At 37.1% G+C, this 22,463-nt stretch overlaps 1 protein-coding gene across 2 annotated transcripts in view; it reads right to left on the minus strand.

Annotated features, from left to right (window-relative positions):
- atad5a (ATPase family AAA domain containing 5a) overlaps positions 1-10,037 on the minus strand; it is a 30,512-nt gene extending 20,475 nt beyond the window's left edge. For both annotated transcript variants that reach the window (XM_028455909.1, XM_028455908.1), the window contains exons 1-9: positions 9,576-10,037; positions 5,489-5,552; positions 3,663-5,389; positions 2,704-2,785; positions 2,415-2,564; positions 2,191-2,335; positions 1,865-2,116; positions 1,634-1,782; positions 42-192 (exon numbers count right to left, since the gene is read on the minus strand). In XM_028455909.1, the coding sequence (XP_028311710.1) occupies positions 42-192; positions 1,634-1,782; positions 1,865-2,116; positions 2,191-2,335; positions 2,415-2,564; positions 2,704-2,785; positions 3,663-5,389; positions 5,489-5,539 (2,707 nt within the window). In that variant the 5' untranslated portion in view covers positions 5,540-5,552; positions 9,576-10,037. The remainder of the gene's footprint in view (positions 1-41; positions 193-1,633; positions 1,783-1,864; positions 2,117-2,190; positions 2,336-2,414; positions 2,565-2,703; positions 2,786-3,662; positions 5,390-5,488; positions 5,553-9,575) is intronic.
- Between the last annotated feature and the right edge of the window lie 12,426 nt (positions 10,038-22,463).

Below are 22,463 nucleotides of genomic sequence, written 5' to 3' on the forward strand. Positions count from 1 at the left end.
AAAGAAAACATTATCCAAAAGAATGACTGATACGCACTGACCTGCAGTCGCCAACTGTTGCTGATACTCAGTCCGTCTCTTCAGAAAGCAGCTGATGAACCTTTGTGCAGGAAACTGAGGGTTAGACCTGCTGACCTCCTCCATAAGGAGATGGCGATTACTTTCAGAAATCTCTGGTCTGGAGCCTAAAACCTGAAAAGAGAAAAATATCAGTAATTAAAATATCTGCTTCAGATCGATCAATCCTCAAAGTGCCTAATAATTATATAAGCATGTTCTTAACCCTCAAGAACATTTTAACCTTGGAGTCAATCTGACCCCATGGATATTTGCCTCCAGGAAATTATTTTCAGAAAGTTGTTGACCAAGTTTTTGTGTCAGACAATTCATAAACAACCCCTTGATAATGAAACCTTGACTTGTTATCGAGCACCACCATCTGTATAATCTTAAATTACATTTAATATGTCCTGAATCTTCTCAAATTAACTGACATTTCTGACCACAACATTACTGAATCCTATTGGTTGTGGTGATATGACTTTTCCTGCAGCGCAACCATCAAGTCAAACTTCCATTTTCAGAGTTAGTGTTTCTTGTAGATAATTGTAAATGTCGTTTCGGGTGTCTTGTCGGGATATTGCACTATTGTCTTTGTCTTTGTCATTGCCTTGTATGTATGTTGCAAAGTGAAAAAAAAAAGAGCTAGTGTATCTTCAAAATCTTTCATCCAATTATTTCTAATTTGGGTACACATTCAGGACTTTTAAAGAATAAACCATACCAACTGATGTTGGTGACTCACCTTTTCCTCTTATAATTATACATTTATACATATCTTTTTATTTATTTTTATCTCTAAGATGAGAATGCCTCAAAATCTGGGTCCTCCTCAACACAATCTGTCTTAGACACATTCTTCTCTACGTCACTTTCACTGTGAAAGAGCTGTTCCAAAACCTCATTGAATGTTTTTCCAGAGGACATGTTAAAGAAAGAGAGCAGATTTCAATACACAGAGCACAATGAGGAATGACTAGAATAAAGGGCTAACAAGCAAGCTTTTATGTTTGCTGCTACCTTAGTTTGCATGAACTACCATCGCCCTTACAGGAATACCCAGCCCATTATTTTCTTTTTATGATAAACATTGAATGGGGTCAAATTGACCCCAAGAATAATAGGAGGGTTAATGCAATGTTGACCCATACATAAACAAAAAAAACAGTCATCAACATCCCCCGCCAGATTGGTTGTCATTATAACTGACAACCTTTTCCTAAATGTCCTAATCTAAGAACTACGTAGGAAAATATTATCACACCAGAATATAAGATTACTAACCATCTTAAATGGTTTGTAAGAAGAGCTGTCCCCTTTGACGATACCTCAAACTGAGTCCAAAAAAAGGAAAAAGGGAAATAACGCCGGAAAAAATTACTGTGCGGTTCTCATTTTCGAACTCCATCAAGGTATTGATACCATGAAGCCACACACCGAATTTGGTTAACCTATCTTAAACAGTTTCTGAGAAAAGCTGTCCTCTTTAACTCGGACAGATAGAGCTCAAACCTATATCCCTCTTTCACACTTTTGTGGCAGGGGATAATAAAAAAGTGTCATGATAACTTACCCTTTTTGCAAAGCTTCTACCAGCTGGGAGTGTCTTTACACAAAGGGAAGCACAAACTGGTGAAGTGTGGTTCGGGGTTTGTCTCCAAACATCTTTAAGTTTAAATAGTTGGGAGGACTCAGGCCACGGCAACTTCCAGAGACGCTCATCTGTTGACAAAATATTTAGAGTTAAACGTGGTCTTTCTTCACAGTGAAAGATGTACGATAGTAGGACTGTGTAATACTTTACCTTTAGGAGGTTGCGTTGTGTGTGTGACTGGTTGAAAGTCAGAGGTGCACAGAGAGTACTCCTCCTTAGTGGCAGCAGTCTTGGCTATTTGTTTTCTGAACGACTCGGGCAAACCGCTCTTCAAGAACTCTCTGCGAGCCCTGAACTGCTCGTCATCCTGGGAGTTTTCAGAGCCTTCGCGACTGCTGTCGTCAAAGATGGAGATCACGGCTGTCACTTTACGAGCCGTCTTATCTGAATCAAGCGATGTCACTTTGGAGAGAAACGCGTGACTTTCAGGTGAGGTGATATTAAACAGCAAATAAGAGTGGAGAATAAATGACTACCTGATGTAGCTTTGGCTTCTTTTCCAGCTGATGCGTCTTTACCGAGAACATCGTTTAGGCTGCGTAAACCCTTCTGGTTTTTACTCTTTGCTGGTGCCTTTAAAGGAGTCTTGGTCTGATCTTCATCAACACAGATTATCAAGTCCTGACAGGACAAAATATATACAATTTAGCAATGTTTTTGTTTTCACAAAAATGAATGGCAATTGATCAAAGTTGTGTACCTCGCTTTCACAGTAGCTCCTCTTGATGGAGGCCTCGCTCCGTGACGAACGCCTCACACCGACTTTCTCCTTGCACGTCTTCTTCATCTGAATAACTTTGGAGTCTTCCACCAACTTTTTAGCCTGCTTCCTTTTTCTAACATCTGTTGTCTATGAGCAAATAATAAAGGCAATGAAAACTTCCATAGCATGTGATGTACATGTTCTTAATTCACATTCCTGTCATGGACAGTTCCTGACAAAAATATGAGTTATGCATGTTGTCCTAATCGTAAAACTTCCAACTTACCGTTTTCGTCAAAGGGCTTTTGACCTTTTTACTTTTAGACTTGGATGGTGACACACCTTCAGTGACTCTGGTCAATTTTATTCTTCAATGAAAAACAAACGCGTAAAGAAACAATCATATTAGTAACAATTTCTGAAACAACTTCTTTCAGAAAATGTAATTTGATCTCCTGACATGTTTCGACTGCCAACTGTCAGTCTTCCTTGGAGGCGTCTACTGATCGCTATGATGTGTGTTCTTTACATTTTTACTCTCACCTGTGACTCTCTTCTCCAGAGATCATTGGGCGACAAGGGTGTGTGGCCAGCCTGACAGAACTGTTAAGCTGGCCACGCCCAGAAAGCAGTCATAAGGACACGTCAAAGCGATCAGCAGACGCCTCTGTGGACGACTGACAGTTGGCAGTAGAAACATGTCAAGAAATTAGGACTGGGCAATCGAGATTTAAGATATATCGAGTTCTATTTTGGCAATATTGAATATTATATATATTTTTATAGCTTATTTTGTTTTAAACACTTGTTTTAACAGTCACTACTTTCACTACTTCTCAAAACAGCATGAAAAGCACAGTTAGATGGATTGCTGAGTGGTCCTAACCCAGACCTTACCCTAAACAAGCCACACTAAAAAACTCACACGTGCTGTCACTTATAGGAGAAAAAGCCAAAAATGGCACATACATACTGTGCAACTGTTAGTTAATAAATGTGCCTGTGTGGCATTTTGCATCAGCCAATTTAACCCAGAATTGTCTTTCGGGTCAGACTTCAATTGAATTCAAATTATCGAGATTTACATTGTAAATCGTTATTTTGAGAAAAAATATTGAGATATGAGTTTTGGTCCATATCACCCAGCACTACAAGAGATCACAGTTAATTTCCTGAAAAAAGTTGTCTGAATAAATGGAAACTTAAATCATATTAGTAACAGATGAACATGAGTGCACGAGTCACCTGATTGGACTTCCTTTAGCGTCGGGTGCACACATCATTTGCGCTACGAACAAGCCACGTTTGGATTTGCGAGTCTTCGGGGTGGATGTGGTTCCTGGACTGTCCTGGGTTACATCAGACACAGGCTTTGAGTCATTTTGTCTCCTGGTTGTCCTGACTGGAGGACTTGGACTCGCCTCTGGTGCATGTATTGGTCTCTCTCGTCTGGACCTTCTCAGAGTTGGGGTGCTGGATGGTGAACCCTTGTTTTTATTGTCGTCCTCAATAACTTTTGTGTCCATGTCTTCAGCAGGAGGAGAGATGGTCCCTTTCTCCTTTTTTGTTGCTTTGATTCTGTTTTTTCGTTTTCTCGTTGGTTTCTTTGTCGGTTGTTTATTTTCTGTAGATGATTGAGAAACTTTGACAGCACAGGGTTCTTTCACACTTTCATCTGCAGCATCTACGTTCTCCTCTTCAGGCTTCTGCTTAGTTTGGCTCTTCACAGCTTTGCCTTTGGACACATGATCCATGTTAGGTTGTTTAAAGGCAGCCATGAACTGCTTCTTTTCAATGTCACTGCACTTCAGAGGGGATTCACTCTCAATCACAACCAACTCCAGATCTTCCTCTAGTAGAACCACATTGGATTTGTGTTTTACAGATGGAGACAGCTGTCCAATCTCTGCTTGTGGAGATGACGTGACCTTTGTAGGGCTATTGGCTGTTTTTTTCCTGTTGAAGATTGGAGCTAATTTTTCCATTGAACTGGCTGCTTCTTGTTTTGGTGAGATTGCATGGACCTCTGCCTGAATGGTGACAGTTCTTGGGGACACTTGATCTGATGGTTCTCCACTGCTTATGTTGTCTCCAGCTTTGGGGGATTCTAATGCCTCAGCATCCACGTCCTCTAATTCTGTGGTGACTGCAGTTTTGTATCCTTTGCCCTGGTTTTCTTTAACGTCCTCTTGACTATCCTCTTCTCGACTTTGACTACGGACGAATTCTTCAAAAGAAATGGTGACAGTGCTGCTGTTTAACTGGGAGGCTTCGTCCAGGTTGACCTCCATGCTAACATCACACAAGGAGCTATCTGCCTCACTCTCCTTGGGTTCTGAATGTTTTTTCTCCTGCTGCCTTTTTTTTACCTTTTGTGCACACGTTTTAACCAGTTTTGGTTTGTTTCCTGATGGGACGATTGGAGATAACTCAATAATGTTTGATACTGATTCAATTTCCTTGCTGCTTTCACGAAGATCCACCTTTTCAACCTCGTCATCGGAGTTTGCTTTGGCTGGAGAAATCTCAGCATTAGTCTGAGCTAGCAGAGTTGCAGTATCACTGCCAAATACACTGAAGATGCTAACGTGTGCCGCTCCTGTATCTTTGCTTTTGCAGAGCTCCTCTATGATCACACAGCTGTCCTCCTTAGTGGATTCAACACTTTCTGTCACTAAACGTTTTCTTGCCATTTTGCTAGCCTTCCTGCCTTGTTTCTGAGTGGCAGGTTTCTCCACTACCGGGTTGGATTGTTTTTCTGCAGATGGAGGCCTCTGACAATTTTCCTTTGACTGTTCTGGTATGTTACTCTTTTCTTTAGAGAGTGGAGCCTTCTTATTAAAATAGTCCATAATATTGTTGGAGCGAGGAGGGGAGAAGGGCTTCTCAATGGGCTTGGCCACAGGAGAAAAGTAGTTTGTGATTGTCTTAACAACAGGACTTCCAACATCTTTACGTGATTTCTTGCAAGGCTGTGAAAGAAAGACCAAACTTTAAGCAAATTGACAAAAAATGTGAAACAGAAAATTAAAAGTGAGTGGGTGTGTTTAGTGAAAGAGTAATAAGAATACCTGTGTGTCAAAGTCCTCAATGATAGAAGCCATAGCTACTACACCAGCCATAATGTGACAAGTCCTAGAGGGAAAAATACTTAATGATAGACTGTTTAAAATTGTACACTTGTGTTCTTCATATCAATTAAGCAAAAATGATTTTCTTTCCTGGGTTTGTATTGATGAAGGTAAAAATAAAAATCATTATTCATACAAATAGTTCTCACCAAACAATCCAGCACTTCTTAACCAGATTTGTTTACACTTTATTATGAGCATTGTCTAAAGTATTTTTCTGCCTGGTCATTAAAGCTGATATCCGGAGTTTCTGAGAAAACTATGTTCATGTATGATTCTTTTGAAATGCGAAAAAATACCTAACTAGTCTTTTACTGTGGTCTACTGCTGATGGTCATTCATATATATTAATGTATATAAGTCCCTCCTTCGTCCTATAGACCCCTATACAAATAAAAACGATCGCTGAGTGCGCCCAGCCAATAGGCTTCGACTTCCTGTTTTTGAGTCTGTCAATCAAAGTGAATGTGGAACTGTGCACAGAAACAAGGCCGCGCGTCACAACAGCAAAACAGGTAAATATGATTTTGGCTCTTACCTGACCCATAGACCTATATCAATGCAACCCGATGCAACCTTGTTATGTTCTGCGACGCGCATGCAGAAAAGTAGAGGCGTGGCTTCTGGTAGATTGGTAGAGGCAGAGGGAGGAAGTGAAGCTGTTTAGGGCGGGACATCAAGACGTTTCTCAGAAACTCCAGATAGCAACTCTTAACACTATAATTTATGATTTTTAGCTTTATCAATTCAATCATCAACCACCTCCATTATATCCACAACACGTCCATATTCAGCCTCTTTAGCTCCTGTTTGTCAGCCTCGTGCATTTGATCCTTCAATCAATCTAATCAGTCCACTAAACAAATCATCTAATCAGAGCTGGGGTTGCCAGGGGGTGGGAAGCTTGGGAATTTTGGGGATATTTAAAAAGAAATTATTTATTAGAATTAATCAGAAATTGGGAGTAATTTTAATTACCTGAAGCTGATATTTTAGATCAGGGGTGTCAATTTAATTTTAGTTCAGGCCAGGGCCAAATACGGACCAGTTTGAGTTTAAGTGGGCCATAGATTTTTAGTGGAAAAAGAGCAAATTCAACACTAATGTGTTCTGGTTTGCACTTTTAACCACGTATAAATGATACAGTATGTGAGTATATCAGTCCCTGCAGCATCGTTACTTAAATTTGTCTGATTTTGTGAATTTGGGGACATTTTGTGGAATAATTTGAGAAAAAATGTGCCTGATTTTGGAAAAATTGAGAGTTCTTTCAACATTTTTAACTTAAAAAAAAATACTACTGTCATGTTATATAAAAACTGGAAAACTGAGCTCTGCAAATAATGTGGATTCTAATAGAATTTTTGTATTTGGAGTGGTTGAGATATCTAAAACTGAATTAGTTGGTAATTTACAAAATGTTTCATGTTTTTTTTCTATCATTTTCTCCAGCGGGCCAAATTTGATGCTCTAAAGCAGCGATTCTCAACTGGTGGGTCGGGACCCAAAAGTGGGTCGAGGATCTGTACTGGGTGGGTTGCAGAAAGCTGGCCAAAAAATGTCTGTCATATATGACTTGTCTTTTATTTTTGAAAGAAACTTCTCTTTTGACAGGCATGCTGTGAAAAGCATGTTGTAGAGCAAAATATATAAATTGATGTTTAAAAAAAATATTACATATGCGTGTTTTCAATAGCTATCTTTGAAAAAAACTAAATTTAGTTGGTTGAATTAAAAAAAAAAAAAGAAAAAAAAGTGGGTCGTGATTTGATGACCGAGGCAAAATGTGGGTCCCAGGGTGAGACGAGTTGAGAACCCCTGCTCTAAAGGGCCACATTTGGCCCCCGGGCCTTGAATTTGACACGTGTTTTTGATGATAAAATATATCTTCCCAACTATATATAACATCTCTGTTAAGGGCCGACATTACATTCGAATAGAAAGTTTTCATCTTTGAAAATTCTCAGAATTTTGCAACCCTCGTGGAATTGTTATATTTACTTTTATAATATATAATATTTATGTTTAGATATGATACAGCTATTCAAAAATATTCTATTAAAGGTTCAAATTTTAGAATATTCCCAAAAATCCTGAGCTACGATTCCCATGGAAATCCACTGGAAAATTTTCCACCCCTTTTCAACCCAAATAAGATGTATTTGATTTAAAAAAAAAAAAAAAAAAAAAAAAAAGGAAAGGAAAGAAAGAAAAAGCCAAAAGAGGTAGTACTTTATTGCATTAAAAATATTTAGATTTATATTGTTTATCGCAATTTAAGAAAAAAAATATTGAGATGTGAATTTTGTTCTATATATCGCCCAGCCCTACTACAGCTCTGCTCACTACTGGTCAGATACCCACTGTCTCCCAGAGTGAGTGTCAATTATAATTGTGTTTGCGTAATTTATAATTAATTACAATTATGACATAATTATAATTATAATATAATATATAATAAAAAAATATTTATCTGTTACAACTGAAATTGAATTGTAATTGAGTTCAGAAAATGTACTTTGTAATTGTAATTAACATGAACATTCTTAAAAAAAACATGTTCTAGCTAATTTGGCTTTAAAATACTTATTTTAGGAGTTGCTGCTTTTACTTCTCAGAAGAGCATGAAAAGCACAGTTTGATGGATTTCTGAGTGCGTCCTAACTAGGGCTGAAAAATTAACTACATTTGCAATATTATTGCGATATAAAACGCAATTTTCTAATCGCAAAGGCTGCATTTTATTGTTTGTCTTGTCCTGTCTTGTACTGTCCTGTTAAGTACAGAGAGTGTTTAAGAAGTGCAGTCCACATGTTTCATGAAACGTGAAGTTAGTTAGATATGTTGAAGAGGTGAAGCCACAGATTTGTTTGCTTTATTGTTGTAATCTGTGCTTTAAAATGTACATTTTATATTTATTTAAAGTTTAAATAAATCTGAAATCGTTTATTGTGCCAGGACTCACTGCTATCGTGGGTTTCGCTAACGTGGGTTTGAATCCCACGTTTGATCATTCATTTATTTATTTATTTTTATTTTAACATATTTAACACGGCAAATTACACCTTTAAAAATACATATCCGACAAAAATAAACATTTTAGGGTTAGGGATAGAGTTACAGTTACAGTTAGGGCAAAAATAAAAGGGTTAGCGGGGTAGCTAAAAATAAATATGAGTTACACGGAACTTTAAGTCACGTGGTACACCCATCATGTGACCTAAACTGGCCAATGGCGGCGCTGCGTATCCATAGAGTGGCAGTCTACGAAATACATACGTTTAATAAACCTGTAGCCACGGCCTTGATTTATTACTTGTGTTTATTGAAAAATACATGACAAGAGGTAATCGCATATTGAATCGCAATCACGATATTGAGGGGAAAAAGAAAAAAATTATCGCAATTAAGATTATTTTCCAAAATCGTTCAGCCCTAGTCCTAACCCAGACCTTCCCTTAAACCAGCCACACTACAGAACTCCCTCACACGTGCTGTCCCTTAGAGGAGAAACAAACTAGAAGTGGAACATATTGATCAGCTATTTGTTAATAAATGTGCCTGTTTTATTACTGATTTATATTGTATATCGCTATTTTGATAAAAAATAAATAAATTTATATATCGAGATGAGTTTTGGTCCATATCGCCCAGCTCTAGTTAACATCATCTGCTTCCCTCTCTCACTAGTGACAATAATGTATTCAATGAACGTGATTCAGAGACTATTGTCTGTTTGACAACATCATGTTTTTGTTTCGACACATACAGTAATTCAATTACTCAATTACACTGGATGTGGAAGAATTACAAAGTGAGCAATAAACCGGACAAAGTAGTTACAGAAGCTTAGTATACAATCTGAATTATTATAAAGCTTAAACTAGACATTGTGTGGGTTAATAAAAACGCCAGTGTGTAAGCCATACATATAAATAAACACCATTGATAAATACAAAGGTAATAGCTAGCTTCTGTTGTTTACATGTTGTCTTACAGGACATAAACAACATTTCAAAAAACTCACCAGTTCAGTCAAAACAGTAGTTTTCTGCGTAAAGGCTCTAATTCCAGTGGTTTCTTACTGAGTTTTATCCCAGCTGACAGACAGAAAACAGAAGGCTGTTTGTTCAGACCTGATTAATAAAGCTAACTCTCCGCTCGACACTCGTTTCAAAGCGGCTCCTAGCCCTCAGGTTTAATGAGTTCTTCCGACATGTTTCTGCTCCCAGTCGAAGCTCTGAGCGGAAAGAACCGAAGGTTTAAAGTGAAAGTAGCACACAAAGTGCCTCCGTAACCGAGGATAAAACACAGCCGAGCAGCAACATTGAAAAACGCGCCACACCGGCAGTCAGGCGAAGGGCGCCAAACACACATGACCTTTGACCCGTGGAGATTCATCCAATCAGAGGCAGGACAAGAAGTGTCGTCACTCTGACGAGTGCTCCCACAACAAAGATGGCGGTTCTGGGTTTTCCGGTTAATGTTGGCGAAATATCATATACAGAAGACAAAACTGAAGGAAATGCAACCCTGTTAATACAAACGGTTGCAAATACATGATAATGTTCACGCGTTGTTTACGTGTTTTTGACTTCTGGAAAGCCATCGAGGTCAAAAACACGTGAATATACGCATCGATGACGTGTTAAATTCACGTGATTTTGAGCCCTTTGGCCATTTGTCCAGTTTGAACGTGTGTTCTCATTGGCTCCTGAGCAGTTGGGTTAAACCTTTTATGTAAGCCTGAGGGGTTTCCACGATTTAACAAGGAATTTCTAATTTTATTTACTACACTTTATTGTGTAGCTTATAAAAATAAAACATTTGTGTTGCAGTTTTAGAACTGTATTAGTTATTATTTGGTTTATTATATATAGTATTATTATTTTTTTAGTTATTAATTATTTTTATCAGGATAAAATTGCCTCATTTTGCTCCACTATAGTGGGCATTCTAGCTTTAACACCATTCATCCAACTTTAATTTAACATCATTAAAAACATTAAAACATTTTTATGGCAATAACTGCAATTAATTTCAGTATTTGAAAACAATTAAACTTTCCGCTTTGAATTTTTTAATTTAATATATGACCAGCAGAGGGCATGCCAAACTATACTCCTAGCCCCGATTAAACAGGTTGATAGCAATGTTCAAATTTAATCTTGGGATGGAAAACACTGTTAACATCATTTTATATTGTTTATATATATATATACACACACACTATGGCTTATACACGTTTACCTTTTTATAACAAAAAAAGCACATGGTGAATACTGCTGAGGCTGCACAAACTTAATAAGATACTTTATTAGCGGAACATATTTTTTATTTGCATCTGGCATGGGTAGAGAAAAGTTAAGTCATATCTTCTACTTTTCATTTTTTTTTTTTACATTGTCAGTACACAAAATGACATGCCCCTGTGCATGGCTACAGGGGCTTCAAGAAGACACCATCACAGGAGCCGCCTGGACCAGGAGATCCAGAGTGCTCCATGAGGAAACACTGGATGATAAGAGATCATTAAGAACAATAAAAATAATCAAAAGATAAAACATTATATGATACTTGATAAAATGAACAAACTAGAATGAAATACACACAAGAAAAATAAATTAAATAACCAAAAAAGTGATCATAAAAATAATTAGTTAAAAGCTAAATTAAACAAGTGTGTCTTGAGACTACTCTTATAAACATTAAGACTCTCAGCAGCCCTGAGGTGCAATCACTCATCAACTAGGGATGGACGATATGGACTAAAAAAAAAAAAATTATCCCGATAATTTCTCGGATTTATCTCTATAACGATAAACAAATAAACTATGAATGAATAAAACAATTCCCAACTTAGTGTAAACAGGTTCCTTACAAACACAAATAAATGTGAATAAATCAACACTAGGCACATTAAAAAAAAGCCTACAATATCTGCTGACTCAGATTTCACGAGATGATATTTTATGGAATATATTAGTGCATATGGGTCACTCTATTAGTGTTATTGTATTTAATTTATTTATTTCCTCACTTAAAATGAAATTATTTTATTAAAAAAAAAAAAGCACATGAAAAGGACAAATAACTCCATTAGTGTTTTTACTGCTGCTGAAACTTGTTTAGTTTATCTTATGAGTTACATAAAGTTATGATTGATAACCATATCTCTCTGATTTCCTATAATTAAATGAGATCAGGCTGATCATTTAGTCATTCAGTATATTTTGGTATAATAATCTCATAAGTCTAATGGGACCAGCTTTGTCTATGAACATGTGAAATACAATTTTAAAAATATATCCCACATTCCTATCAACTTTACAATATAATCCCCAAAACAATAGGATATACAGGAAATTACTGTTCCAAAATGTCAATCACACTTTGGAGTGTATCTATAGCCAGACTACCAATAGGTCCTGCCAGAGTGTCCACATCCTGAAGTTGTTGCATCTGTGCATGGCTTGGACTGAATGCAGAAAAAGCAGCAGCTGCACCTTGTTGAGCAGTGTCGGATCCAAAAATCTCGGCCATGGCTGTGAGTGGGTGTGTTTGCCTCTGAAGACATCCTTGGACAAATATCTGACATGGTGTGCAGTGGCCTACAGTGCACAAGCCATGGTTGTTCCACTGTTCCCTGAAAACCTCCAGGTCCTGGTTAATCCATGGCAGGTAAACATAATGCAATGCCCACAAGTGCAGCTCATTTGTACAGTCAATGATTCCATCATTTTCAAGGAAGGAGAAAAGCTGGTGGTACACATCAGTCCTACCCCGCCAAAGATCTCAACAAAGCCTCTCTATCCGCTGGTTATGCACGCTTCTGCCCCGTATGGCACGGTATATGTTCATGAACAAGCAAACAGTATTGTTTTCGCCCCCGTAGTCACACCTTATTTTCAGACGGTACCCCGTACCTAGCAGTGGCTTGAACAAACTGATCAAACACTGTGCCACTTCTGTTATTGTCTGAAGCCTCCAAAAACACAACCAGTCTGCTGAAGCCACAAATTCCACCATGGATCACCATTCTCCACCTAAAAATTAAACAAAAAGCTGTTATTTTGTGTTAGGATAACATTAATAACTTGAGGGTTTTAATGCTTGCTCCTCAAAAAATGGAGGGGTGCAATTTTCTATGTCGTGTAAAATCAATGAATCAGTAATGTAATACAAAACAGACACAGCAAACATCTTCTCATAATTACAAGTTACATAACAGAGTAGATCTGAATTTATCAAATCTGTTTACAGTTCAATAGACTGGGAAAACACTTTACAAAAAAACGGAATATTAACTTGTGTCCTAACATACATCTCGGCAGGACCTATGCTTGTTTATTCTGATGTTATAATAGTTAATCGGATCCATAAGTTGCTCACACCAGTTCTGCCAATTCATTTTTACAGTTGAATGCATCATATTCACTCACAAAAGTCAGTGAATATGCTTGCACTTCAGAACTTCAGCACACAGAGCATTGTCTCGGTGAGACAATGCTCTGTGTGCGGCTCTAGCTGGATTCACTCAAATCAAACTCTCTCTCACTGTCCTTCTCTGGACTCGAACACCCATAGAAGACAGTCTGGCCCAGAGCCCAGACGGCATTAGCTCCCATCTCTTCATTTTCACCAACCAACTGCCGAACCACTTCATCAAGTTCTGCATCAGAAAGGCGTACATACCTCATTAAATAGGACAAGTTTAACAACCTCAGAGAGAGAAAAACACATTTCAGTCCAAGTTTATCTGCATTTCCCTGAAAATGATGTTACAGAAACAAATTCTGATAGAGATAACAGCAATAATAATAATGATTATAATAGCAACTTTAGTAATAAATTACACCTTGAAAATTTAGTTAAATGGCTTTTAATTCTCAGAATGAACCACCTGTATACAAAACATTATGTAATTTAACTTTTGCTTATTCCAGCTTGAAATGAGCGCGTTTCTACCAATTTCACAGAATGTATAAAAGAATATCAAGTCAGGGCTCAACAGTGTACTGTAAAATGTATTTAGGAGCATATGTGTGTATAACCAAACATTATTCAGTATTTCCTATTAACTTTGCTACATTTATTTAATTAGTTGTCTTTGTAACTAAAGCACGTGTGTATCTCAGAGGAAGACACACTCGTCTCTCGCTCTAATTTTTCCATTCACCAAAAAGTGAATAAACTGACAAAGAACCCAATATTTAAACATAAAACTTTAGCCCTGGAATCAGAGTAAAATATATTGTTTGTATGCTTTGCAGCTGTCATTCGTACCTCAATCTCCGTTTAACTGTACTGACTGATACATCCAGGATTTCAGCAATTTGTGTAATTACAAATCCACATGAAAGCAGGTAATCTCAGGAGTTCTTCTGTGATTAGGTAGCTGGATCGTCCAAAATCACCTGTCCAGACCAATGGAGCTTGATATCCAGAGGTACCTAATGTTGCAAAAAGAGATTTAATGACAATATAGATATGAAATAATATGCATGCATGTCAGCCACTATCCAGAATATCCCACAGACAGTCCATGTCTTCTAAAGACTAATTGAAACCAACAGCAGACAGGATTGATAGTGTTCTCCTGACTAGGCCTATATGCTATTACACTCATACAGGTAGAGTTGTGGAGGTGCATGCATATGGGATGGTTATATATTGACCTTGTGTTTTTAGTCATATGAAATACAATGCATTTAAAGCAACACTATGAAATTTTTAGATTTTCTTTATGTTATATTAATAATTAACATGAATGAATACTGATACCTCCTACGGATAGTCTGTCTCCAGGAATATCACCAACGTAATGGCGGGTGTTACAGTCAATGTTTTAATAGGGAATAGTTTAAACTGGTTAAAAAGATGAAAATAAGATAAAATATGAATCTCGACCTCATAATTCCTAATTTAAAAAAATTGATAATTATCAATCAATCAATCAATCTTTATTTGTATAGCGCCAAATCATAACCAATGGTATCTCAAGACACTTTACAGTAGAGCAGTCTTAAGGACGGACTCTTCATTTTATGGATACACACATATGCATATATACGTATATACACATACATATGTATCCCACACCCAACATGAATTCATCATGGCGGCAAGGAAAACCTTCTGTTAAGCAGCAGGAACCTTGTGTGGATCCCATTCCTATGATGAACAGCCATCCACGTTATGCTGTGTTGGGTGTGTGCAGAGGAGAGGGTGGAGACAGAGTTGTTGAGACTCTGTAACTCCACACTGAGGATAATTACAGATGGTTATGGAAAGGGATGCGGTCGAGGTTGGTGTCTGGCAATTCCAGTGACAGTGGCCGGATTTATATCAGTTTGAGATTAAATACTACCTGTGGATCTCACACACATTACAAGAGACAGATTAACTTCAGTGGGTATGTGGCAGTCTTTCTGGGGAAACCCTGATCTTATTAGGAGAGATGGTATTCATCCCACTTTGGATGTAGCCGCTCTCATATCTAAGAACCAGGTGGAGTTTGTTAGCAGTCTTAAACCATGACAACCCAGAGTTGGGATCAAGAAGCAGAGTCATTGGTTCTTCCCTGCCGCATCATTGTTTTTATTGTTTTGTCGAAAGGTTCAAGTGCCATTTTCCTTACTCTGTGTAGGATGGAGTAGCACTTCCCTGAAATAAGACAAGTCAAATAAGAGAAATAACAGAAGTTAAATAATCAACTTAGGATAACTTAAAGAATGACATTAGCTGCTAAATGTTACACCCAAACCACATCAAAACACTTCCTCAAATTCAGTTCACCAAACAGAAACAGACATTTTATGGGTTACCATGCGCAAAGTTTTTTTTAGTGCTCCATATTTTTGTGCGGCAGCCCCGAGCGCTGAAGTTACATATATTTCAACTTTTCAGAATATACCGGTGTCTATTTTTGTTATGATATGAATTTTAAACATACTGCCGTACCGGTGTATATGATTAACGTTCGTAACGCTACGCTGCGACGCGTTTCAGACCGGACCCTTTCAAGGTTGCACAGGGGAAAGGTAAACATTAGCGCTCTGGTGGTGTAAATGGATAAGAAAGACATTGAAAGCTCTGAAGCTGCAGAACTAGTAGAACATAATCACACAGAAGAACTTGTGGCAAAAAGAGGAGCCGTGTCTGTTGTTTGGAGGTTTTTTGTTTTCAGAAAATGTAACGTTGCCAGAGGCGGCAACACAAGCAATTTGCTGTTATGGGATCTATCTGATTTAATATGACCACACAAATATTTGTTTTAAACAATTGCTTCTTACACTTATTTCTTTCTAGCAATATCAACCTCAGATCATGAGGAGGGTCTTGAAGAAGAAGAGTAGGACATGATGGCACCTTCATGCAGCAGCAGCATGGCAGCACAGCATTCCATCACCACCTCCTCACCACCCCCATAACACCACATCACCAGAACAGAAGGTACTCAAATAATAGCAAATCACATACAGTAATATCAGATGATCCTGCACTGTGGCCAAAAGCTATCGATGACAATGCTCGGTGTCAAATTGCGAGAAAAGAATCACTCCAAATAACAGACATGGACTTCCTCAAAATTCAGAAAACCCACCTTGGGAGATTCACCAAAGAAAATTACAAAATGACAATTAGAAATGGTTAGAAAATCCAATGTTCATGGTTAGTGTACTCTTACTTTCCACTTCAATTTCTTGTTTTTTGTTGTTTTTTTGCTTGGTTGCATTTTCATCATACTTAAAATTGTGCACATTTCAGTTGTGTTTATTTTATACTGTGTGTAAAGTTTGCATTTAGTAAAGATAGCTATGTTATTTATTTTATATGTTCATTATTTAATAAAGTATTCATTTACTGATTAGTCATCCTGGACTTCATTCATCATCATTCTGGGGCCGGAAGGCCCCATAGTCCTTCTTGCCTCGGGCCCCCAGGGGGTCTAGAAACGCCCCTGGCTACGACAGAAAAAGCAAATGGTGGATCGAGATTACATCACTATCCATAATTACTTATTCTTAATGTATTCTATAATAAAATTATAATTAAAAGTTTAAAAAATATACATTTTGTTGTTTTAGTTTCTTTTTTCAGTCATTTTATTTATTTGGTCATTTTGTGGGCTTTTGAAGTCATTGAGTTTAAACTGTTGTCTAATTTTGAGTGGTTTTGTTGTGTTTTGGTGTAATTTATATGTACTTATTTTGTTTGTTTTTTTGCTGTCTTTTGTATTTTTTTGAGTAAATATGTGTTTTTGCTGTTGATTAGTGTGTTTTTTGAGATATTTTGGGTAATTTTGTTGTCTTATTGTAAATCTTGTGTGTTTTTTTAGTTAGTTTTTGTCATGCCCTCTACCTCTGGCATCTCCTGAACTGGTCCGTTGGCATCATCTGGTGGTCTCCATGCCTCACTATCCAGACTACTCAACTCTAATCATCAGGATTGCTTCCAGCTGCGGCGGGGAGTGGTCACACCACTACTTAAGACACCGGCAGACCACAAACCGACGCCAAACTGTAAGCATTGCAGACTCTGACCCTCTCAGCCGATGGGATCTCTCCTGCTTCCTTCCCTCCTGGAACCATCATCACCGCTGGAATCCCTCAGCTCACTCCACCCTTCAGCTGGTTCTTCCCCACTCCTGTGCCAGGCTCCTTCGTTTCGGCCGCGTTGGCTGCAGCTCGAGCGTCTCTGTGTTCCTGCCCATTTGGGGTTCAGAGGTTTCCTTTGTTAGTTTAGTCATTCTGAGTTTATGCCTTTAGACCTAGGGTTCTGTTTTTTCATCAGTAGTTTCCTGATCGTTTTTAGTTAATCTTAGTATTAGGTCTCCCTCAGTTTGCTCAGCACTTAATTTCTCCACCACCCCACTTAGGGCGCTGGTAGGTTTTCTGTTGTATTCAGTTTTTGTGAAATAAATCAGTTAATTGTATCTGTGCCTCCTGTTGTGCTGTCTGCGCTTGAGCCTCAGTTCCGTCTCGTGACAGTTTTTGTGTGTTTTTACTCAGTTTGTGTATATTTGCAATATTTTCATTTTATTTTGTGTGCATTTTTTGTTTATTTCTAAATTATTCTCCAACTATGTGTATTCCACATTTAGTCATTTTGTGTGTTTTAGTTGTTGAGTCATTCCATGTATATTTGTTGCGATTTTGAGTTTTTGGTGTCATTTATGTCTATTTTTGCTGTTTCTTTGTAGAATTTTCAGTTGTGTTTTTGTAAATTTGTATATTTTTACATTGTTATTTACTAATTCTACAATATTCACTCATCATGACAGTAAAATAGACCATCCTAAGTCAATCTACTGCAATAATTCCTCTCTCAACCAGTAGAAAATGCTGTGAACACCTAATTATGCATAAATAAATAAATAAATACCGTCATATGTCGGGAAACCGCTAGAATTTTTAAAAGTACCGTGATTTACATTTTTGGTCATACTGCCCAGCTCTCACACTGTTGATGTCACTGTGCTCTTTTCAAAATATGACATTATTACTATTTTTGATAGAGTTTTGTATCTTGTCTTGTCACATAGTGTTTCCTCCATGTCTGAACAGAGAAAAAAGGATCTTGAATAAATGCATACAGTAATACGTAACGGTCATACAGCTGCAGTTAGACTGTTGTCATAGAGACAGGACAGACATGCAGCGCTTTTATTCGCAGCACAAACGCTTCATGCAAACATTCCCAAATGCACAACCAGTGCAGTTCATTCCTGGAAAATGGTCACTCATTCCCGAGCGATCAGGGCACTTTTGAGCACAAAAAATATATTTGGCGAGAATTTTAAATAATAATTTATATGAAATTATAGGCTATAGCCTAAAATATAAAAATGATATAGTTTGAACAAACAAAATAAATATTGTGCTCATTACCGCAACCACCCCCCCCCCCCAGCAAACAGCATCATCTCGAAGCAACCCCGCCCCAACCCTACAGAGGTCATTAAATGAAACGTTCTTCACAAGGGAAATATTTAGTCTTCTGTCATTTTCTGCATTTATGTTGTTGATGTGTGCGTGTTTCTGTTTTATTGATTCTGTATTTTCCTGTTATTTTGTGTCATTTTGGTTCATAGTTTTGAAGCTATTCTGTAATGTGTTGATGTTTTTTGTGTTTTTGTAGACATTTTGATTGTTTAAGTGGTTGTTGTGTCTGTCTTTGTTGCCATTTTGTTTTTTACAAGTCATTTTGTGCATTAGTGTATTATGTTGGGTTTCATATTCCTTCCAACTTCTTCAAATACAATTTTTGGGGCTTTGTTTTATTTTGATTTTTTTTGTATGCTTATTCTGTTATTTTAGTTATAGAATGTTTGACAATCTTGCATTATAGTTAACATGTTTTATTTAAGTACTGTCTCAGATAATGTTGAAGTGTATTCTGCACCCAAACTTTTTGGAGGTATAAATATCACTGTTTCTTTTTGGTTGTGATACCAGATTCTGTGAAGTGTCATTTTACTTTTATGTTTCTAATAAAGAAAAAAAACTACTTAAAGGAAATAAACAACACTAGTGTGTAATAAAACAGAAATGATGTGACGAATATCTCAGCTATTAAAACATGGAGAAAATAAAACAGGTTGGGAATGACTCAGCACAATATTTTTTAATGAACTTGCTAAATCCTAAAGTGAGATTTAATCCGAGTCAGAATCACTTACCACTACCTGGTGAAATCCCAGTAGATAAAAAGCACACAAACTCCTCACTGACTGAAAAAATAAAATAAATGTGCATTTATTATCAGCTCATGCACTGATCACGTGGTGTGAAAGCCACCTAGTTGACTCTGTAGAAAAAGACTGAGTATGTTAAAGTGCACACTACTACCGCCCCCTGCTGGCAAAATACTAGACTTTTTATTTTCCCCTCCACAGTGAACTCATTTGCATCTGAGGTTTTAAGCATATGAATTATAACAAATCCCTTTCTTCTCTTTCAATGACATCTGAAATAACATCCAACCTAATCAATATTATTTTTTATTACCTTTTTTTAACTCAGTAAATATACGATAATATATTGGTTACATGATTTATTTTTTTATAGTACTTTCAGCACCATGGACAGCTCCAACAATGGAGCTGGTTTCCACCACTAATTGGTGTCCACTGTCCACCAATCTAATATTATTCAGTAGGTCATATAGAATCCTTAATGTCCCACGTCACGAGTGATGTGGCTGGAGGCAAAAACAGGAAACGCCGCTGGCTAAAGACTGTGAAGACTAGTAATATTACAGTTTAGGGTGTTTGGGTGCCAGAATAGGAGGAATGACGTTAGTGGACGTAAATTAAAGTTTTATAGAATTCCAGCGGACACTAGTGCTCAGAAAAACCAAGACAATGGTGGTTTATTGCCTTCAGGCTAAGCCCCGCCCAACAAAATACGTCACAATGTTTACAAACAATCATAGGGTCTATTGTGTCCACTGTCCACCAATCATTTATAATTCAGTAGGTCTTAATATTTGATTAATTATTAATTTACATTTCTATGCGGATTCATTTAGGATTTGTTTTGAAAAATGCATTTGTGTATTTTATTAGAATAAATCAGTGAGTATTTATTTTGTTTGTATTTATTGACAGTGCCAGCTTTAGGTCATTCAGTGCCCTAGACAAGAGTGGACTTTGACACCCTCCGCCCCCCCATGAATGAATAAAAATAGATAAAGCTTTTCAAGTCTATACACAGTGTGTACACACTATTATTTATATTAAATATCAAGACAAATAAATTCAAATCTGCGACACAACAAACCATTGAAAAAAAATATACAACCTATTTTAAAATTTTGAATAATGCTCTATAATACAATATAACACCTACAGGTATAGTTCAATTGTCACGAGAGAATAATAACAAAAAAATGGTGCGAAATCCAGAAGCAATGCAAAACAGTGCAATCGAAAGTTAAAATAAGATATAAAAGTTTTCAGTATGAGGAAATTTCTACTTTCCTGTTTTACTAGTCAGTAACACAAATCTTAAAACCAAAAAACACAATGTGCAAACAACACAATGTAATTACATAGAATAGAACAAGAATTAAAATGAAATAAATATAAATATGGACAGAAGATTAGTAGGGATAATTATAGTTTTTAATATTAATATTCAATTAAAGAGAAAACATGTACAGTGATTGTATAGGATGTGTTTCACGTTTATTATACCTTTTAGATTATTATTTAAAAAAACAATAATAATAATAATACATGGGGGGGCAATTTGGCGGCCGCCTGTGTTGCCTGTCGGGAAGGCCGGCCCTGTTTATTGATAATTGTTTTTGGTTGAATTCAACCACACCCATGGGAGGGGTTTACTTGTTAAAAGCAGTGTGAGAAGCTGCGTGGGGGGAGTGGAGTCAGTCTTTCTCTGGAGATGCATGTGGAAGCAACAAACCTGGAAACTTCTTAAAACCTCTCAGCTGGAAGCAGAGCTGGAATCAGGTTTTTTCTCTCTCTTGCTGTAAATATATTTTTTCCACTGTAAATATTGAGCACCGGCACTGTTTTTGAGAAAATAAAGGAAAAGTCGACGTGCCGTATGGATTGTTGTGGTTCTTCTTTTGAACTGAAATAAAATAATACATCAATAAAAACATTAATAATAAGTAGTCAAAAATAAAATTACATTATACAAATAATATAAAATAATGAGGTAACAGTATTTTCTATTGGTTGTGACATCACAATAACCACCTTACCTCCATCATCCTTATGATGTTAATATTCTCCTGTGATCTAATGGTGTTTAGATGCTAATGTTGATGACAACACCTCCAATAATCCGACACACACACACAACCCACACACACGCACGCACGCGCGCACGCACGCACGCACACACACACACACACACACACACACACCTCTGTTTGCTCATCAAATATCATATTTACTGCAAGCGTTGGTTGCTTTTATTGCACACTTTATTCATTTAGTAAACAGATCTTCACAGTAACATTGCAGGAGCAAGAAACAGAAGCAGTCCCACCATGCAGTGGAGCTTGACCGGTCCCCAAATTATTTATAGTTATTTACACGTAAAAGAGGAAAAACAAGAAATAATGTTCGTAGATGAGATATTTCAACCTGGAATCCTTCCTTTTATCATCTGCTTTCCACTGTGTGAAGCTTCATGACACCTGTTCATTCAGCCAACCTAAAAACATCCAAGTACTGTCCTCCAGTCAATGCACAGGTAGCAGATTGGCCAGTACTCACCACCCTACTGTAGAAAGAGAAATTACACCCGCAGCACTTTCTTTTTATTATTCTATGAAAAATCCATCTAAAAATTTCGTTTTCCATCATCTGAACAGCAAATGACTTAAAGCTACACGTAAGCAGATGTTATTATAAATATCAATGTAAACTATTATTAATGGTTAAGAAACTGAATAACACAAATTTAAACTGTTCTCCGTGGTGCAACAATAAATAGTAACATTTTGGTTTAAATCATCAGAGACTTAATAGACAACATTACCTGCTGTGATAGTAACCCACAGCATGAACCATTTTGTCGTGTTTGCATTTAGTGCAATCTAAACTTTGAAGATCTCTGAAACATTTATGAGAAAAGTTTAATGCTTTTCAAAAGTGAATTTAAAATGAATCAAAAATAGATTTTGGTGGACTCAACGCTTTCAAATATAAATGCATTTAAACCATGGTGTTTAACTGTGAAATAGTTAATGAAGTCATTGAATTGATCATAGTTAACCAATGTGAACACACATTTTAATAACTAATAAAGCTCATGTTCTCACCATATGCTGCTTAGCCAGTGTGGATGCAGTTTTTGGATAGGCAATAATATAATAAAGAAAGTGTCTGTTTGTACGGTTGCCGTGCGGACAACCCCCGGTGCTATTGGCACGG

The sequence above is a fragment of the Gouania willdenowi genome, chromosome 8 (assembly GCF_900634775.1).
Source record: "Gouania willdenowi chromosome 8, fGouWil2.1, whole genome shotgun sequence".
In the NCBI taxonomy this organism is placed as follows: domain Eukaryota; kingdom Metazoa; phylum Chordata; class Actinopteri; order Blenniiformes; family Gobiesocidae; genus Gouania; species Gouania willdenowi.